General features: G+C 38.1%; 1 protein-coding gene across 8 annotated transcripts in view; it reads left to right on the top strand.

Moving 5' to 3' along the window:
- The window catches only part of KIAA0825 (KIAA0825 ortholog), a 233,766-nt gene that overhangs the window by 25,141 nt on the left and 192,740 nt on the right, over positions 1-15,885 (top strand). For 6 of the 8 annotated variants that reach the window (XR_003945874.2, XR_007780379.1, XR_003945873.2 and 3 more), the window contains exon 2: positions 11,960-12,099. Coding sequence is in view for 4 of the 8 variants with exons in the window: in XM_030237303.2 (XP_030093163.2) it covers positions 11,969-12,099 (131 nt within the window). In the remaining 4 variants the exon portion in view is untranslated. Of the gene's footprint in view, positions 1-10,050; positions 10,154-11,959; positions 12,100-15,885 lie in introns of those variants that run through there. The other 2 variants (XM_050986498.1, XM_050986500.1) reach the window with 2 other exon arrangements.

Here is a 15,885-nt window from a genome sequence, read left to right as displayed (position 1 = left end):
GGAGGTAATCTCTAGGGATTCAAATAATGTGCATCCAAATGGGGTCCAGTGTGCACAATCCACGTGGCAGGAGTTTGTATGGAGCACATGATCATCATACACCAACTCATTGGCATTGACTTCCATGACAGGAGGAGAACAAAGTGCTTTGGGTGATTATCTAGGTACAGCCATGTGATGATCATCTTTTTTCCTCCCTACTGACCTGCACCTTGTCTGTGGAAAGACTGTCCAAGAGTGTGAACAGCCTCAAAAGACTTCAGCAGATTAGAGAGGAAGTGTCCCATGCCCCTCCAGTGTGGACCAGCGTCTAGACTATTGGGAGCAAGTACCCCTCTGCTCAAGAGAAAGGTTACAAACCACAAGGTAGCCTGTGGCTGTTGCTGTGTAACCCCAGAGAGGCTGTAAGGTAGCCTGTGGCTTTTGCTGTGTGACCCCAGAGAGGATGTAAGGAAGCAGGATGGAAAACCCACCCCTGTGCTGGCAGCACAGGTACGTGAGTTGAGAGGAAGAACAAACATCAGAGGAAACTCTTCAAGGATAAATGCAGCTTCAGTTTCCAGTGGGTGAGTCTTCAGACAGAATAGAAGGGCTGATGTTACTTCCAATCCTGAAAGGATGTCCAGTTCATATTTACAAGAAATATCAATGAGTAGCATGACCAGAACTAGAAAGGCCTTACCTCCATCCAGGTGGGGGAAAGGGACAATCAGATCTCTTGGACTGTGTGGATCCAATAGGTTGGCACATCAGACCCACAAGAACTTAAGTCTGTGGTTGACACAGATGTTCAGTGTACCCTGATGCCATCAAGATATGTAGGGGCAGAATCCGTCTCTGTTTTCTGAGGAGACGGGGAGCTGGACAGCTGACTGTACTGAAAGCTGAAGTGACTCTGACTGGGAAGGAATGGCAAACACACCCCACTGTGACTTGCCCAGAGGCCCTGTGCATCCTGGGCATAGATTACCTCAGGAAGAGGATATTTCAAGAATCCAAGGGCATCATTGGACTTTTGAGATAGCTGATTGTATTGGGTTTGCGTGACCTGCTTTTGGAAGTGGGGCCTGTAGGAGGTGGACTCTGTGAGAAGATGCTGGAAGGTTCCTCACCATCTGGCAGAGCTGATCTTTGGCAGATCCAAATATGAATGTGCTGCTGGCCAAGGCTGGGCCAGGTAGAAATGGTGGTAATGCCTCAGTGATAACATATTGAAGAAGAAGAAGAAAAGGAAGAAAGAGGAGGAGAAGAAGAAAAGAAAGAAAAGTATTTTGCACAGTTTTTATTACAGCCAGAAAAGTGTGGAGTGAGAATATATGAGAAGAGCAACTCAGCAGACACTAAGATCAGTGGAGGAGGAGAGAGGAGGTACTCCAGGCACCTGAGCTGAGCAGCTTGTGAGATGCAGCCCATGGTGAACACCGTGGTGGAGCAGGTGTGCCTCTGCAGCCCTTGGAGATCCATGGGGATGCAGAGATCCATCTGCAGCCCATGGAGTAGACTCACACCAGAGCAGGTGGATACCCTAAAGTGGCTGTTACCCTGAGGGAGGCCTCTGCTGGAGCAGGGTATCTGACAGGGATCCACAGACCCATGAAAAGACAAGCCCATGCTGGAGCAGGTTTCCTGGTAGGACTTTTGACCCCATGGGGGACTCATTCTGGGGCACCCTGTCCTTGAAGGACTGAGGCTGTGACTGTGTTCGCAGGGATCCCAGGATGAGGGAAGAGACGAGAATCTTGACTCCATGTTTCAGAAGGCTTGATTTATTATTTTATGATAAATATTATATTAAAAACTATACTAAAAGACTAGAAGAAATGATTTCATCAGAAGGCTAGCTAGGAATAGAAAAAGAATGAATAACAAGGGCTCGGACTGAACAAGACAGTCTGAGACAGATGGACTGTGATTGGCCATTAATTAGAAACAACCACATGAGACCAATCACAGATCCACCTCTTGCATTTCACAGCAGCAGATAATTATTGTTCACATTTTGTTCCTGAGGCGTCTCAGCCTCTCAGGAGGAAAAATCCTAAGGAAAGGGTTTTTCATAAAACATGTCTGTGACATGAGCCCAGTGCAAGAGTGACCCACACTGCAGGAGTTTGGGAAGGACTGCTGCCCATAGGATAGACTCACCTCTGAGAAGTTTGTGGAGAAGTGTCTCCTGTGGGAGGGACTGCCTGTGGAAATAGTGGAAGGACTGCTCTCCCTGACCAGAGGGAGAAACAATGTGTCATGAGCTGACCAAAAACCCCATTCCTTGTCTCCTTGTGAGCACTGGGGGGCACAGCTGGGATGGAGGTAGGGGTGCAGGAAAGGTGTTCTTTAAGAACTTATTCTACTTCTCAGTATCCTGCTCTGATTTTGTTAGAAATAAATTCAATTACTATCTCTAATTTGAGCCTGTTTTGCCCATGATGGTGTTTGACGAATGATCTCCCCTGATCCTTGACTCATGAACCCTTTGTTATGTTTTCTGTCCCCTGTCCGGCTGCAAAGGGGAGTGATAGAGAGGCTTTGGTGGGTTCCTGGCATCCAGTCAGTGTCAATCAATGATACTGCTGTAGAGATAGCGGGCATTAAGTAGCTGAATACCTTGCCTGGTCTTTCAGAGGATCCTTCTGCTGTGGGACTGCTGAGGGTTGAAGAATAACAGGTAATGGTCACTACTACAACAGTGCAGTGTTGGCAATATCACACCAACCAGGACTCCATGACCTTCATCCATGAGATGATTCATGAAACGCCGTACCAAGGAGCAATCAGTGAGACTCTCACCCATTAGAGCCCTATATGGCCACTGCGTAACTCCAGTGGAGAGTGGAGACTGACAGAATTGTGGTCTGAAGGAAGTCATACCACCACTGAGCGCTTCTGTGCTGTATATGCTGGAACTTCAGTATGAGCTGGAGTCCAAGGCAGCAAAGTTGCTGCCATCATTAATGCTGCCATCATTAATGCTGCCATCATTAATACTGCTTAACATGTTTTTCTCCATTCCTTTAGCAGCAGACTGCGTGCAACAGTTTGCTTTCACCTGGAGGTTATCTAGTATACCTGCAATCAGTTACCCCAGGGCTGGAAACACAGCTCAACTATTTGCCTTGGACTTATCCAGACTGCAGTGGCATAGAGTGTAGATATCACTGAATGAGAGAAATGGCCAGTGCTCTACCACTGCACTGACTTGTGTAGCAGTAGATCAGTGTGAATGGCAGCAAATGCCGTGTGGAGATGGCGAAACCAATGGCAAAAGACCAATTGGCAGCACAGAAGTAAATCTGGGCTGCTGCACTGTGGCAAGATCTCACTGCCCAGATAGAGGAGTTGGCTGTAAAAGTACATCATGTAGATGCACATGTGCCCAGGAGTTGGGCTTCTGGAAAACATCACAACAATGAACAGGTGGATTGGGCTGGTGAGATTAAAGTGTCTCAGTTGGACCTGGGCTGGCAGCATGAGAGTGAATTATTTCCAGTCAATGGGCTCAGAATGCATCAGGTTATCAGGGAAGACATGCAACATAAAGAGGGGCTTACAGGTCAGGACATGCACTTAATGATGGACATTATTTTCCATGTTATTCAGAAGTGAAATGTGCACTGCATTTAAGCAAGCAGGTAGGTAAAGCCTCTGTGGTTTGGTAGACGATGGTCGAAATATAATATGGAGTGATTTGGCAGGTTAATTACATCATTCTCCCACAACCTGCCAAAGCAGGCCCTGAGTGCTGACAGTGGTGTAATGAGCCACTGGATGGCTGGAGATGTACCCTGTGCCTCACACCACTGCCTGGAGCACCAGCTTGGGCCTCAAAAAGCAAGTGCTGTGACCATGTGGCAGCCCAGAAAAAATGGAGTTGTAAAATGGGACTCATTTCAAAAATAGCCCTATAGACCTCCTAGCCAGAGAGCACAGTATTGAGTGTGTATCATATTCCCTGTCATGCACCAGGCTCTGGGAAAATTGAGTGATACAATGGACTGTTAAAACCACATTGAAAGCAATGGTTGGTTGGACCTTCATACATCAAGGTCTGCACTTAGCAAAGCCCACTTGGTTAGTTAACACTAGAGGGAGGCTCCATTAATCAACCTGGCCCTACCCAATCAAATCTGATACCAAAGAGGAGGATAAAGTTCCTGTGATGCACATTAGGAATGTGTTGGGGGAGACAGTTTGGATTAGTCCAGCTTTTTTAAACTAAGACAAACCCATCTGTGGGACTGTTTTTACTCAATGACCCAAATGCACTTTGTATCTAATGCAGTTGGATGGGGAAACATGATGTGTACCTGAAGGGAATTTGATTTTTAGGTGAGAGCAGTCTGTAATGTTTAGTTGTATAATATTGTAGCTGAATGCCATAACTAGCATGGACAGTGAATATGGACTGCTCCAGGAACTAGTCATGAGATCGTGATGCAGCTTGCAACCACCTGACAGCACACCAGCCTTCCTGCTCTGGAAGGCATCTAGGACAGGGAATCCACAGCCATGGGCTCAGTGAGATCAACACATATCCTGGAGGGACGGCCATTGATGATGGAAATAAGAGCTCTGCTTGTGTATATGTACTATATGTGTATTGGTGGAAGGTGTAGGATTTGGGAATAAATTGTATGGTGCATAATAACGGGTGGATAATGTTCTGGTTCTTTCCAGGACAGGGTTATTTTTAGCAGTGGCCAGGATGGGTCATGGCTAGCACCTGGAGGTGGTCCCTCACTGGGGGCGAAGGGAGGGCATTCCTTCTGGCTGTGGAGAATGTGGCGGACATCTGCTCAGGGCAGGTTTCTGTGTGGTGGGCTTTTCCATGTATGAATCAATCTCCTTTCTTGTACAACTTATGTGTATTTCAGGTAACATTGTTCCTGTTACATTTCTGATCTTATTGCTGTTTCCAGTAAATTTTCCTTTTCTCAACCTGGAAGCTTTACCTTTTACAATTCTCTTCTCCCTCCTGCCTCAGGAAGTCGGGGAGGAGAAAGGGGGAGTGAGCGAATCAGTGCATGAGTGTTTTCAGTAATGATTCCTAAATCACAACAACATGGTAAAAATAGTTAGCTTGTAATTATTTTACTTATGAGGTGTCTTTTTCTTAAGGAGAGGCAAACAGATGCTTAGCAGTGCTTTTGAAGATGAAAAACATAGCTGAGTAAGAGTATGAACCTGTGTTGGGCTATAGAATCTGAGTGGCGCATTGTGCATTAGGCAGCATCATATCAAGCTTTACAAGCTGAGTAATGGCAGCAGAAAAAAGTAATCATTCATTTAAAAAAAATGAAAAAGAAAAAAAAAGGAAATTTCATGGGTAATAAAATGTTCCACATGACCCTGTGTAGTACTACTAGAGTAGCAGTAATAATAGTATTTGGGAAAAAAACCCAAATCCGTTACATTTATACTATGAAACAAACTTTTAAGAATGTGACTATAAACTTGGGCCAATTTAAGAGGCATCTCTGTGGAGAGCTTCTGTATTTCATTTTTGTAAAATGGACATCTTTCATGCTCTCAGCTTTAAATTGAGTAGTAATGAAAGAAAATAGAGTATGTGGGAATGAAGGAGCTGAAATGCAGCCTACCTTTTAAAAGCTGTGGTCACATACTATTTTTGTAATTCTTTTTAAATATAATAGTTTCATTGGAAGGCTATTTCCTGTTAAAATTCCAGCAACTCTGTGTCTGATCTACTGAACGACAAGACCTTAAAGGTCTTGAAATTTCTGTCTTTTAAATACCATTGTCCTTAAAGTGAATTGTGTTACAATGGAAGATTTTTCCAATAAACAAGAAAAGAAAAGGCTTTTAGAAGTAGCTAGTAGGTATTTGTAAGGTTTTTAGTTGAAAATAGTGTACTTTTGGTTCTTTACCAGTGTGCTTAAAGATAAGTTCTTTCAGAACAGTCCTTATAAATCTGTGCAGTTTTAGACACTAATGATGAGCAAGATAGGAATGGCATAGCAGATGCTTTTCAGAGCATGGTTCTGTGAGGGATCTGGGGGGGATTTTATAAAGTATTACCTCTTCTTTCTGAGTTTGTAAGTGCCACAAAATGACAAAACTCAAATATTATACCTTAATAGCAGTTCTTATTGCCACAATTAGATAGATAATTCTGCAGAGGATGCACCGTTAGTCTCATATATATCTTATGTTCTTGTTCTTCAGGAAATAAACAATGCTGTTCAGTCTTCCTGGGAAAAGTAATTATTGGTCTTAGACATTTTCTCATGCCTCTATGCAAAATTTACTCAATACTTATAACCCTCATCTGGAGCAGTACAAAATAAATTCAAAACAGTACTATAATCTGTTTTAAAATTATTCTGATTTTTAAGTTTTTTGGCTAAGAAGATTATAATAATATATTGAGTAGATATTTCCAATTCCAAGGCTTCTAAGAATCTCTTTTCTATGCATTGATGATTACTTTAGTGTACTGGTTGGTAATTATTGTTTTAATTGGAAATTATTTTAAAACATTCATCATTCATAGAGTATAATAATTTGACAGTGAGATTGATCAATGTAGTCTTAAATGGTGACAGTGCCAGAGTAATTTTGTCCTGTGTTTGTATGTGGCGTTGGCAGAAAAGTTGATTAGTAAGTTACTTTTTGTAAGGCCTTATATCAAATAAAAAGAAGACAACGTTGTGCCAGATTTATCCTTTTTTTAAAAACTCCCAAACTTATGAAATAAAATAGGAGCTCAGACACCAAAAAAAAAAAAAAAAAAAGGCAGAATGGGTTGGGAAGTAGTATCTTGAATTTTGAAAATCAGAAAAGGAAGACAAAACAGTTGCACTTGTATATAGACTTACTTCTGTGTTGTCACACTTACGGTTTTAGTAACCATTTAGGCTACTAAGGAGGTAGGGAAAGCCTCTGGATTTAGAGGTAGGATTCTTAATGCTTGTGGGCTTCTTGTGTAAGGGTGGCTTGTTTATAAATGTTGAACCTTGGATCATACACTGTGGGATTCCAGCTGCAGGATAACCATCTGAGAGCTGAAGATGATATAGGACTGTTTGTCTCAAGAGCTACTCAGAAAATGGCCATTTTTTCTTTACTGAAGGTTATGATATCACATTATCCTTTCTTCTGCCATAACTGCTCAGGAGTTTCCTTGTAACTCCGGATGGCATGTTTCTCTTTTGAAGTCACTGCCTTTACAATAGTGTCACACCAATAGTGTTTGATTAAGTTTATGTAAATGAGAATTCTTTCCTGACTTTGAACATTTTTTATCAGCCCCAAGTAGCAGCAAATCTTAAAAAGCAGTGCTGATTCCTTTCTATTCTCAGCATTTCACTTTCTGTGGCTTGAAGAACTGGGGAGAGACAATAGGGAGAACTCACAGATTTTACTTAGAAATTCGGGCATATACATATTCCTACAATACAGGCCTAAGCTACATAGTTTGAAAAAACTACAGATATTAAAAGCAGTAGCATATGCTATTTGCCACAAATGTGCATTTTCACAGTCCTTTTTGACAATATTATGAATTAAGGGCTGATATAGCTGCGTTAGATCACAACACTGCATTCTGATATTACGGCTTTAGGTGGAAGGCATAGCTTTCTGTTTCATCCACAGTGAGGACTCTGTTTCTTTAGGTATATTTTATTCCCATTCTCTTATTTTTTGACTTCTATGGCAGAATTTGGAAGAAAACTGTATTCGTAAGGATTACAAATGAGTGATTAATTATAGAATCCATCTTTAAAAAATATAACGGTAAATGTTTTAAGTGTGTGGTGGATAATAATTGACAAATATAAAATTAATATCTAAGTATAAATTTATGACAACAGCAAATGTGGAAAGTCTGCAGGGGGAACATTGCAAGATGATTTTAGTAAACTTGTTTCAAAGTTATTTGTGGCATTCAAAATATTTAGTAAATAAAACCGTCATGAAGACTAGGGTTCTGTTTTGTTGAGGGCTTTTTTGTATGCATTAAATGTCTCTTTTTTTACTGGAACAATATGATATTCTTTTTGTAAATATTGTGTGTGCTTCAGCAAAGTGTGCAAAATAGGTGAAAGACAATTTGGAAAATTTAAATAGAGAGCTTCGATACACATAAGCAGAAACAAAAATGAGTAATGTTCTTTTATAGAGAGAATTTTTAATTTTCCTTTTCTTTTACAAGTCTGTTTTAAACAGTAAACAATTTTAAAGGATTTTTGCCACAGGAAATTGGGTAAAAAGCTTTTACCATGTCAGAGTAGAGCTCAAGAAATAGCAGTTTTTAAATGGATTTCTTTTGTACGCTCTATGTGGTTTTCAAAATAATTTTAAATATTCAGACTATTTAAATATACAGAACAATAGGAATTTCACATTGAATTGTAGTATCTCAGGCCACTGCCATCGCTCTTGCTGCCTGCTGTGCGATTGCAGATGACATCTTCTGTGCTGTAAAGCGGCTGGAAACAGTTACACAACTAAAGCTAGATAAAGGAAATCATTGTTAAGGTCTCATTGAAAGCATAAGCTGAGTGATGAAAAATCTTGTCAATTCTCTCCTTCCCTTTTAGTTTTGCAAGGATGTTAGGGCAATAAAGAGATATCTCCTGTAAGATAAAAAGCAGTAACTGAAAAAAGCTTCAAAGATTTGGCTAATTCTCTATACTTTCAGTGCTGCAGTTTGACATATCCCTTTTTCCAAACTATGGGTACATTGCAATGTGCATATGCAACAGATGTGCTCAAAAAATTCTGTTCAAGATTTAGCTAAATGCTGCTTTTATAACCTGTATGTCTGAGAACAAAAGCTTATTATATTAAATATAAATATTACAAAATGATCTTAGAAATTCCGTGGTATTTCACATGTATGTTTGTACTGGAAGGCTTTTAAAATTATGTTTAATTGTTTAATCAGAATGAAGAAATACCCAATTGGAACTAAATATAATTTTTATAGGAGATTTCTTCCATTTAATTGACACTGGAAAAGAAAACACACACACAAAAAGTGCTTTTCAATGGTAATCCCAGTGAGTTTTAAAAGCAAGAATTATCTGGTGTATTAATTTGAGTGTTGTGTAGTATTTTTTTTTTAGATAGGTCTAATGATTTTTGGTAAAAAAACCTCATAATTTACACTTGTTAGAAGTGGGAAATTATTACACTGATGTTAAATTTCATTGATACCGTGGCTTAAAATTCAGAGACCTGAAAAATATTTCTTTTTAAGCTAAACTGTACCTTGGTTAAGTTTCTTGAGTAGCTACCGAAAAGATTGACAGCTACGTCATTTTAATGTTGATGAACAGTCCTCTAATATGTTTTGAAAAGAACTAGGTCTATTAAGAGAGGGACTTAGAGAGTCGCACCTGAAACAGGTTCTCTAAGACCAATTGTCCTAAAACATACAATAGTTCGTCATAATAGTAAATTGAGATATGATAGAATGATATTTTTATGCAGCTTAATAACAAAGCTTAAATTAATCTCCTTTGCCTAAAAGAGGGTAATTTAATACTATAATAATATAGTCTAAGTAATAATTCTAGACAGAATTCAGATTTTCCAAACTGAGTTCTTCCCCCTTTTCTTTTTTAAGAAAGGAATGGATTTCTTTCTTTAAAAAACAATCATTGAGGGTTTTGCCTTTAGAGGAGGGCTGTGTCGCACTGGTTCTTTGACAACTGTTTGCTCTTTGGATTAACAGGAGAGGCGGGGAAAATCCCAAATGGCAGGGGAGGGCCCTTGCTAGCTGACGCCCATCCTGCTGCACCCAGGGGAGACAAGGAGGGCAGGCATCAGCCTGGTGGCATACTTCTGCTTAGAGTCAGATCATCACTTACAGTCTTTTGGTAGCACTGAACACCTTGGCTCTGGTTGTGCTAAATAACAGTAAAATTTCTTCTCAATTGTGCTAATTTATGTCTTGATGCTCTTATTTTTTCCTTTTGAAACAGTTTTGGGTTTAGATTTTCAGAAGAAGAAATTAGTATTAGCCATCTAAAACAGTATTTAAAAACTGAATAATCAAATGTTACTTTTCTTCCATAAACCAAGACTGAAAGGAATAATTGCTTTGTTTTGACAAGTGAACCAAAGAAGTATGACATAGAAGTCTTACAGAATGCATGCATGAAAACTAGGCTGTCATGTTTACAAGGTGATTTTTTTTCATTTGATGAATTTTTCAAACAGTTACTAGTCTGTAAACTATACTGATATTTTTTTCCAAGGAGCATAAGCTTCTTTTTCCTGTAAAGAGCTAGGATTAAATATAAATACATAATTTTGGTTGTGCAGCTATTTTATGAAAACTGTAACTCATTCCAAACTGTTAGTATTTTTGCAATGTGTGTATATATATATCTATATATATATATATATATATATAGATATATGTATGTATATGTATATGTATATATGTAATTCAGTTCATTTTACACCAGTCATTGATTGTTCTACAAGACAGTTGAATAAAAGATGGGTTTGAGTTATAGGTATTGAATGGGGTTAAATTACATTTTGTGTAAACCCTTTATAAGAGAAAAGGGTGTGTGTGACCAAGTCTATTGTAAGTAGTATCATACTTGAAGAAAGAGTTGTATTTTCAGTATTCTTTTTATCTCAGTTCTGTAAAGCACTGTTTAATGGTTTCCATTTAACTTCTACTTTTAATTAGTGTCTTTAATTGTAGTAACATCTGTTAAGTTTTATATTAAAAGACTGACATTTCCTCAATGCTTTAAGAGATGTTTTGATTTACATCCAGGCTTTTTCACCCACAAGTGATTGAGTTTCAGCTACATCCCAAAATGTTGCAAGCGTTTGAATTGTTATTTGCAAAGGTATATGCTGTAATTTCTGAGAATTTAATAAAACACTTTGTCCATGAAATATTTCATATTGGTGTGTGGTTAATTGAGATATGCAAGATAATATGCTTTAGAGAACTTCCATTTTTGAATGTTGCTTTGGAAGAGCAAAACCAGAAATGTGCATTTCTGCTACTTTTAAGTCTACACCTATGACCAAAACCAATCATCTTGACCTTGCAAATTAAATATCTGATGTTCTTTTTAAACATGTGTTTTGCAGACAGTTCACTTAGAAAAATTCAATTTATTTTTCTAGTAGTGCCGCTAGATAACAACCAACATGGTAGCTGCTTTGTAAAAGAATATTGCTTGCAGGAAAAATAATGTATTTATTATATTTTGTTGCCCAAACTGTGTGCATGTTATATTACGTTTGTTTCTCTTGTTGTTGCTGCAATATGGATATGACATACTAAATCGTAGACATGAATTATACTGATGCTTAAGAAGGTTCCAGTTTTTAGATAATATTTTTCCTTAATTGGTGGTAAGTCATCACTGATGGTAAAATCAATTTCATTATTTCTTCACAAGAGGATGCAGAAAAAAATAGAAAACAGGAAAAAAACCCTGCAAATACTTTGCTTCTGTTGCTACACTACAAAGGTAGTGTATGAGTTTGAATAGGCTGGTGGATTTGACCTGTGTTTAGTAAAATGAGTACATAGCAAGATAAAGCTTGGTTTATGTTTGCATGTATTTGCAATGATGTGCTGAATTTCCAGAAAACAGTCACTCCTTGAAAAGAAATTATAAGTATACAGAAATAAGTTTCCCCTGTAATATATTTGTTTTTAGTTTCCATTTAAAATAATGAGAATTTTCTTTCTAAATCTTAAAAAAATGCTACTGCTGTGATTAAGGTAAAATAACTGATTTCTTTAAATTAAAGAAATGGAAGATACTATGAAACTCATCTCAATATTTGTGTTCCTGGTTTCCCTCTGTAGCAGTCTATGCAGGAGCATAATAATCTAATATGTATATTATTATATAATCTAGTATCTCCATAGAACAAGATATTGTGTACTTTGGCACTTCTAGTCTGCACCTTTCCATTATTTAACCATTTTGCTGTATTTGTTTTACAGATTCTAAAAATGGAATGGGGAGGAGAGTATTCTTTTGATTCTTCCAATTTAGACTGTTTGTTAAATGTCCTCCCTGGAGAACTGGAATTTCGACAAATCCTTAGTGATCTTGATGAAAAAATAAAGAAGAACTCTTCCAGGTAAAGAGTATTTTATTTGAATCTAAAATACTAGTGAAAGTCATTGGGTAGAAATGTGGATTAACTTACCTTTCTTTTCTAGTAGTAGGTTAAAATTCTGATAAATATTTCAGCAGTAATTGTATTTTAAACGCTCGAGCATTTAACAAATTTTTTATTGTGCTATAATCTTTCTCTCTATGGTATTTTTAACAATTGTATCAACTTTACGTTCTGTTGCACTATGTGTGATAGTGAAGGAAGAAAATGTGAATTCCCATGACAGTTGTATTTTCTATTATTATAAGATAGAATTTCCTACTAATGAGATACATTTTTATTAACTAAAAGAACTACAGAATTTTAAAAAAAGCAAAGTTTAAACTTTGTGGCTTAACTCTTTAGTACCTTTGTAATACTTTCATCAGTGAAAGATGCTCTTAAGCAAATAAAGTTTTTGTCCATTTAAAAAATAAATACACAGTCAGAGATATAACAAATGGTAGGATTTTATATTAAATTTTGAAAACACCTTTGTGAGCGCTGATCTTCAAGTATGAACAGTGCATCTTAAAGTATGATTTCAAAGGACATCCATCATGGCATCTCTTTTAAGATTGTATCATTTTAATGTAGCCCACATTTTAATGTAATTTGTCAGAGGTCTTTGCTCCCAAACAGTTTCTGAAAGGATGGAAATAAACCATTGCCATACCTTGCTGAAAACTGAATTAGATAATTTCTCAGTTGTTGTCATACTGGTTATGCTGGGCTATGAGGTTTTTTTTTTGGGGGGGGGCGGTATTTCTATTAGTCTTACCTCCCATTTTCATTTAAAAACATAGTGTTTACTGAAGTACTTACAATATTAATAATCCCATGGTAGCAATGGTAGAGAAGATCTGGTAAATATGCTGTTATGGACCACTGCATAATACAATTTCATGTTAGAGTTTTCCAGCTGTTGACATGAGCGAAATGTAGATACTTAGAGATTAGTTTATGTCATAACATAGTTAATTACACAGGTAATTAAGTTTCGTGTGTCTATGGTTTTGTATATCTGGAAAAAACAGTGTCAGCGCTTTTAGCATAGCTTTTGTCACCTCTTCAACTAACAAATAAAAGTGATTTTGTTGTCCTTGTTGGGAGATATCCTGAGAGTTAGGAAGATTATTCTCAAAATGAACCTTTAGCATGAATGCTACACTACTATTTTTTGTTTTAATGTGGAAAAATGTATGCTTGTTGAGAAAACATCTGACTATGGGAAGGGAAGCCAGCTGTTCATTCCTTTAAGTGGTACTTTATAGCCACTTAGCATTTTATGTTACATTTTACATTAACATCATCACAGTGGAAGTGTTTGTTTGTCTTGAAGGAGGCTGATTGCTACTGTCTTACCTGTCTAGTCTTACAAATTAGAAGGAACTTTTACTGTAAGTTTTGTGAGATCCAAAGGGTATTTTATTAAAGGAGAGCTGGAATTTGGATTAGCAAATGGGACCAGCAATGCAGGTCAGGAAAAAATTTTCTGCTGAATTGACGCTTAAACTCGCTTTACCTTATTTTCACAAGGAAAACCAGGAAGTAGCTCTGTAGTTACCAGGTGCTATTTTGCTCCTGTAGTATGTCAGTTCCAGAAATTGAAAGAGTTTAAAATAAGATGGACAGCAGCTGATGTGACTTTTAAATTAAAAAGAGTCCTTTTATTGCTAGTATATTAGAGGTAGCATAGAATGAAATAATTTTCAAGTTACCATTGATCTTTGTAAGTGGTATGATAAGAGCAGCTCTATGTGATACAGTGATACAATTGAAATACAATCCATTTTTCATCAGATAGATTTATGCTTTTATTAGACCACAGAGAACGAACATAATAGTATACATCATATATATATATTTAAAAATAAAACATTGTGTAAAAAATTATGAGGCAAGAGTATATAAATCATTCAACTGCTCATTTATTGCCTTCTAACAGAATAGGTTTTATAAAATTGTGTGACATGACAAATCAGATATGGTTTTCAGCTGTTGAATTACCTTCAGCATTTTTGTACTGTACCAACTCTATTTGGTGCTGTAACAACAACAAAAAAGGCCATCTGTGTGCAACTGTGTTATATGCAAATTTTAATGTAGTACGTGGTTCATTCATTCACTGTTATGTAATGGAACTCTTATTACACTTGAATATTAAGTTTATTTTTACAGCAGTTTATACAAGCAGGTGAATATGAACTCTCAAAATAATCATCATTGCTGGCCAGTTTTGGGTACAGAGGTAGTCTCAAGGTTATTCTGAAGTGTGAAGTTGTATTTATCAGGTTGGCCTTTTGTCTTCATTCTTTCCTTTCACAGTTACTTTGACTTTTACTGCTCATCAAAACTGAGTATTTGGATTATTTTTCCAAACTGGTGGTTTAAGAATTACTAACATTTCACTTGTTAGCAATTCACAGAACTAAACTTGCAGCTTATATTTAATATTTCTAAGCAGGAAATACAGTACAGAGCTTGAAACCAAGCCTATAGTTCATAACTCGAAGTGATTGCTAAGCATAAGATCTCTTCAGTAACTGATTTTTATTTCTGTATTCAACTTTTTCTTCAGCGAGTACTGATAAAGCAGTAAGATTTTGTGATAAAGCAATAAGATTTTGTGAGACTGTAGGACAGAAGGAGATATTCTATGTCTTCATCAACAGAACAACTGCTTAGAAGTCAACACAATTATTTAATAATAATTGTATCTCTACAGCACACTGGAGGCTGTTAATCTATGAGGCTTTTCACAAAAGCCTAATTTGGCTTCAATCTGATAAACTTTGTGTTGGTTTAACACAGCCTGGGTTTTTGGAGCAGGGGGGAGCCACAGAGGTGCTTCCTGTGAGAAGCTTCTAGAAGCTTCCGCAATGTCCAACAGACCCAGTCTCTTACGGCTCTCAAGATGGACATGCTGCTGGCCCAATTAGAGAAGTTGTCAATGCCTCTGTGATGACACATTTAAGAAGAAAATGCTCACAGGAGCAGTTTTTTCTCAGGGGTGGCGAGGCACCAGCGCTGGGACCGTCTCAGTGCTGCACGCACAGCCGTGTGGCTGGCGCCGTGGCCGCCACCCTCTCAGCACAGCCCCTGGAGAGCTCTGCCTGCCTGGCCGCCCCAGCCAGCTGTGCTGCAGGCAGAAGGGCAAGGGCCCCGCATGAAGAGAGGCATTGAATGGTCCCTGCACCACGGCAGCTGCGTGGCTGGCAGTGGAAGCATGGAGAGTGATTCCCCGCAGACAAAATCAACTTCTCAGCACTGCGAGATCCTGCAGATATCTTTAAAAAGGTAGAATTTGTTGGCAACGGTACTTAAGAGCAGGAGATTTTTTTTTTCCTAGTCAGAGAAAGAGGAGGAAGTGAGGACATGTGGAAAAAGACAATATGGCGATGCCAAGATCAGTGAAAAGAAAGAGGGAGAGGAGGGAAAAAGGGAGAGGAGGTGCTCCAAGCATTGGAGTCGATATTTTTCTGCAATACATGGGGAGGACTATAAAAAACAAACTATCTCCATGTAATCCATGAAGTCCATGGGGGGATGCAGAGTTTCAGTTGCAGCCTGTTGGAAAAGTGCTCATACTGGAGCAGGTGGATGCTAAAAAAAGCTGTAATCCAATGGGAGACCTGAACAGAGAGGCTGTTGTTTCCAGAGACAGAGAAAAGAGGGCCCTTGCTTCCAAACTAGAGCAGCTTATCCTTTAAGGACTACACCTCATGAACTAGTGACTCAGCCATGGCAGTTTTGGGAAGACTGTTT

Source organism: Serinus canaria, chromosome Z (assembly GCF_022539315.1).
Source record: "Serinus canaria isolate serCan28SL12 chromosome Z, serCan2020, whole genome shotgun sequence".
Classification (NCBI taxonomy): domain Eukaryota; kingdom Metazoa; phylum Chordata; class Aves; order Passeriformes; family Fringillidae; genus Serinus; species Serinus canaria.
This window is presented reverse-complemented; position numbering and strand designations above follow the sequence as displayed.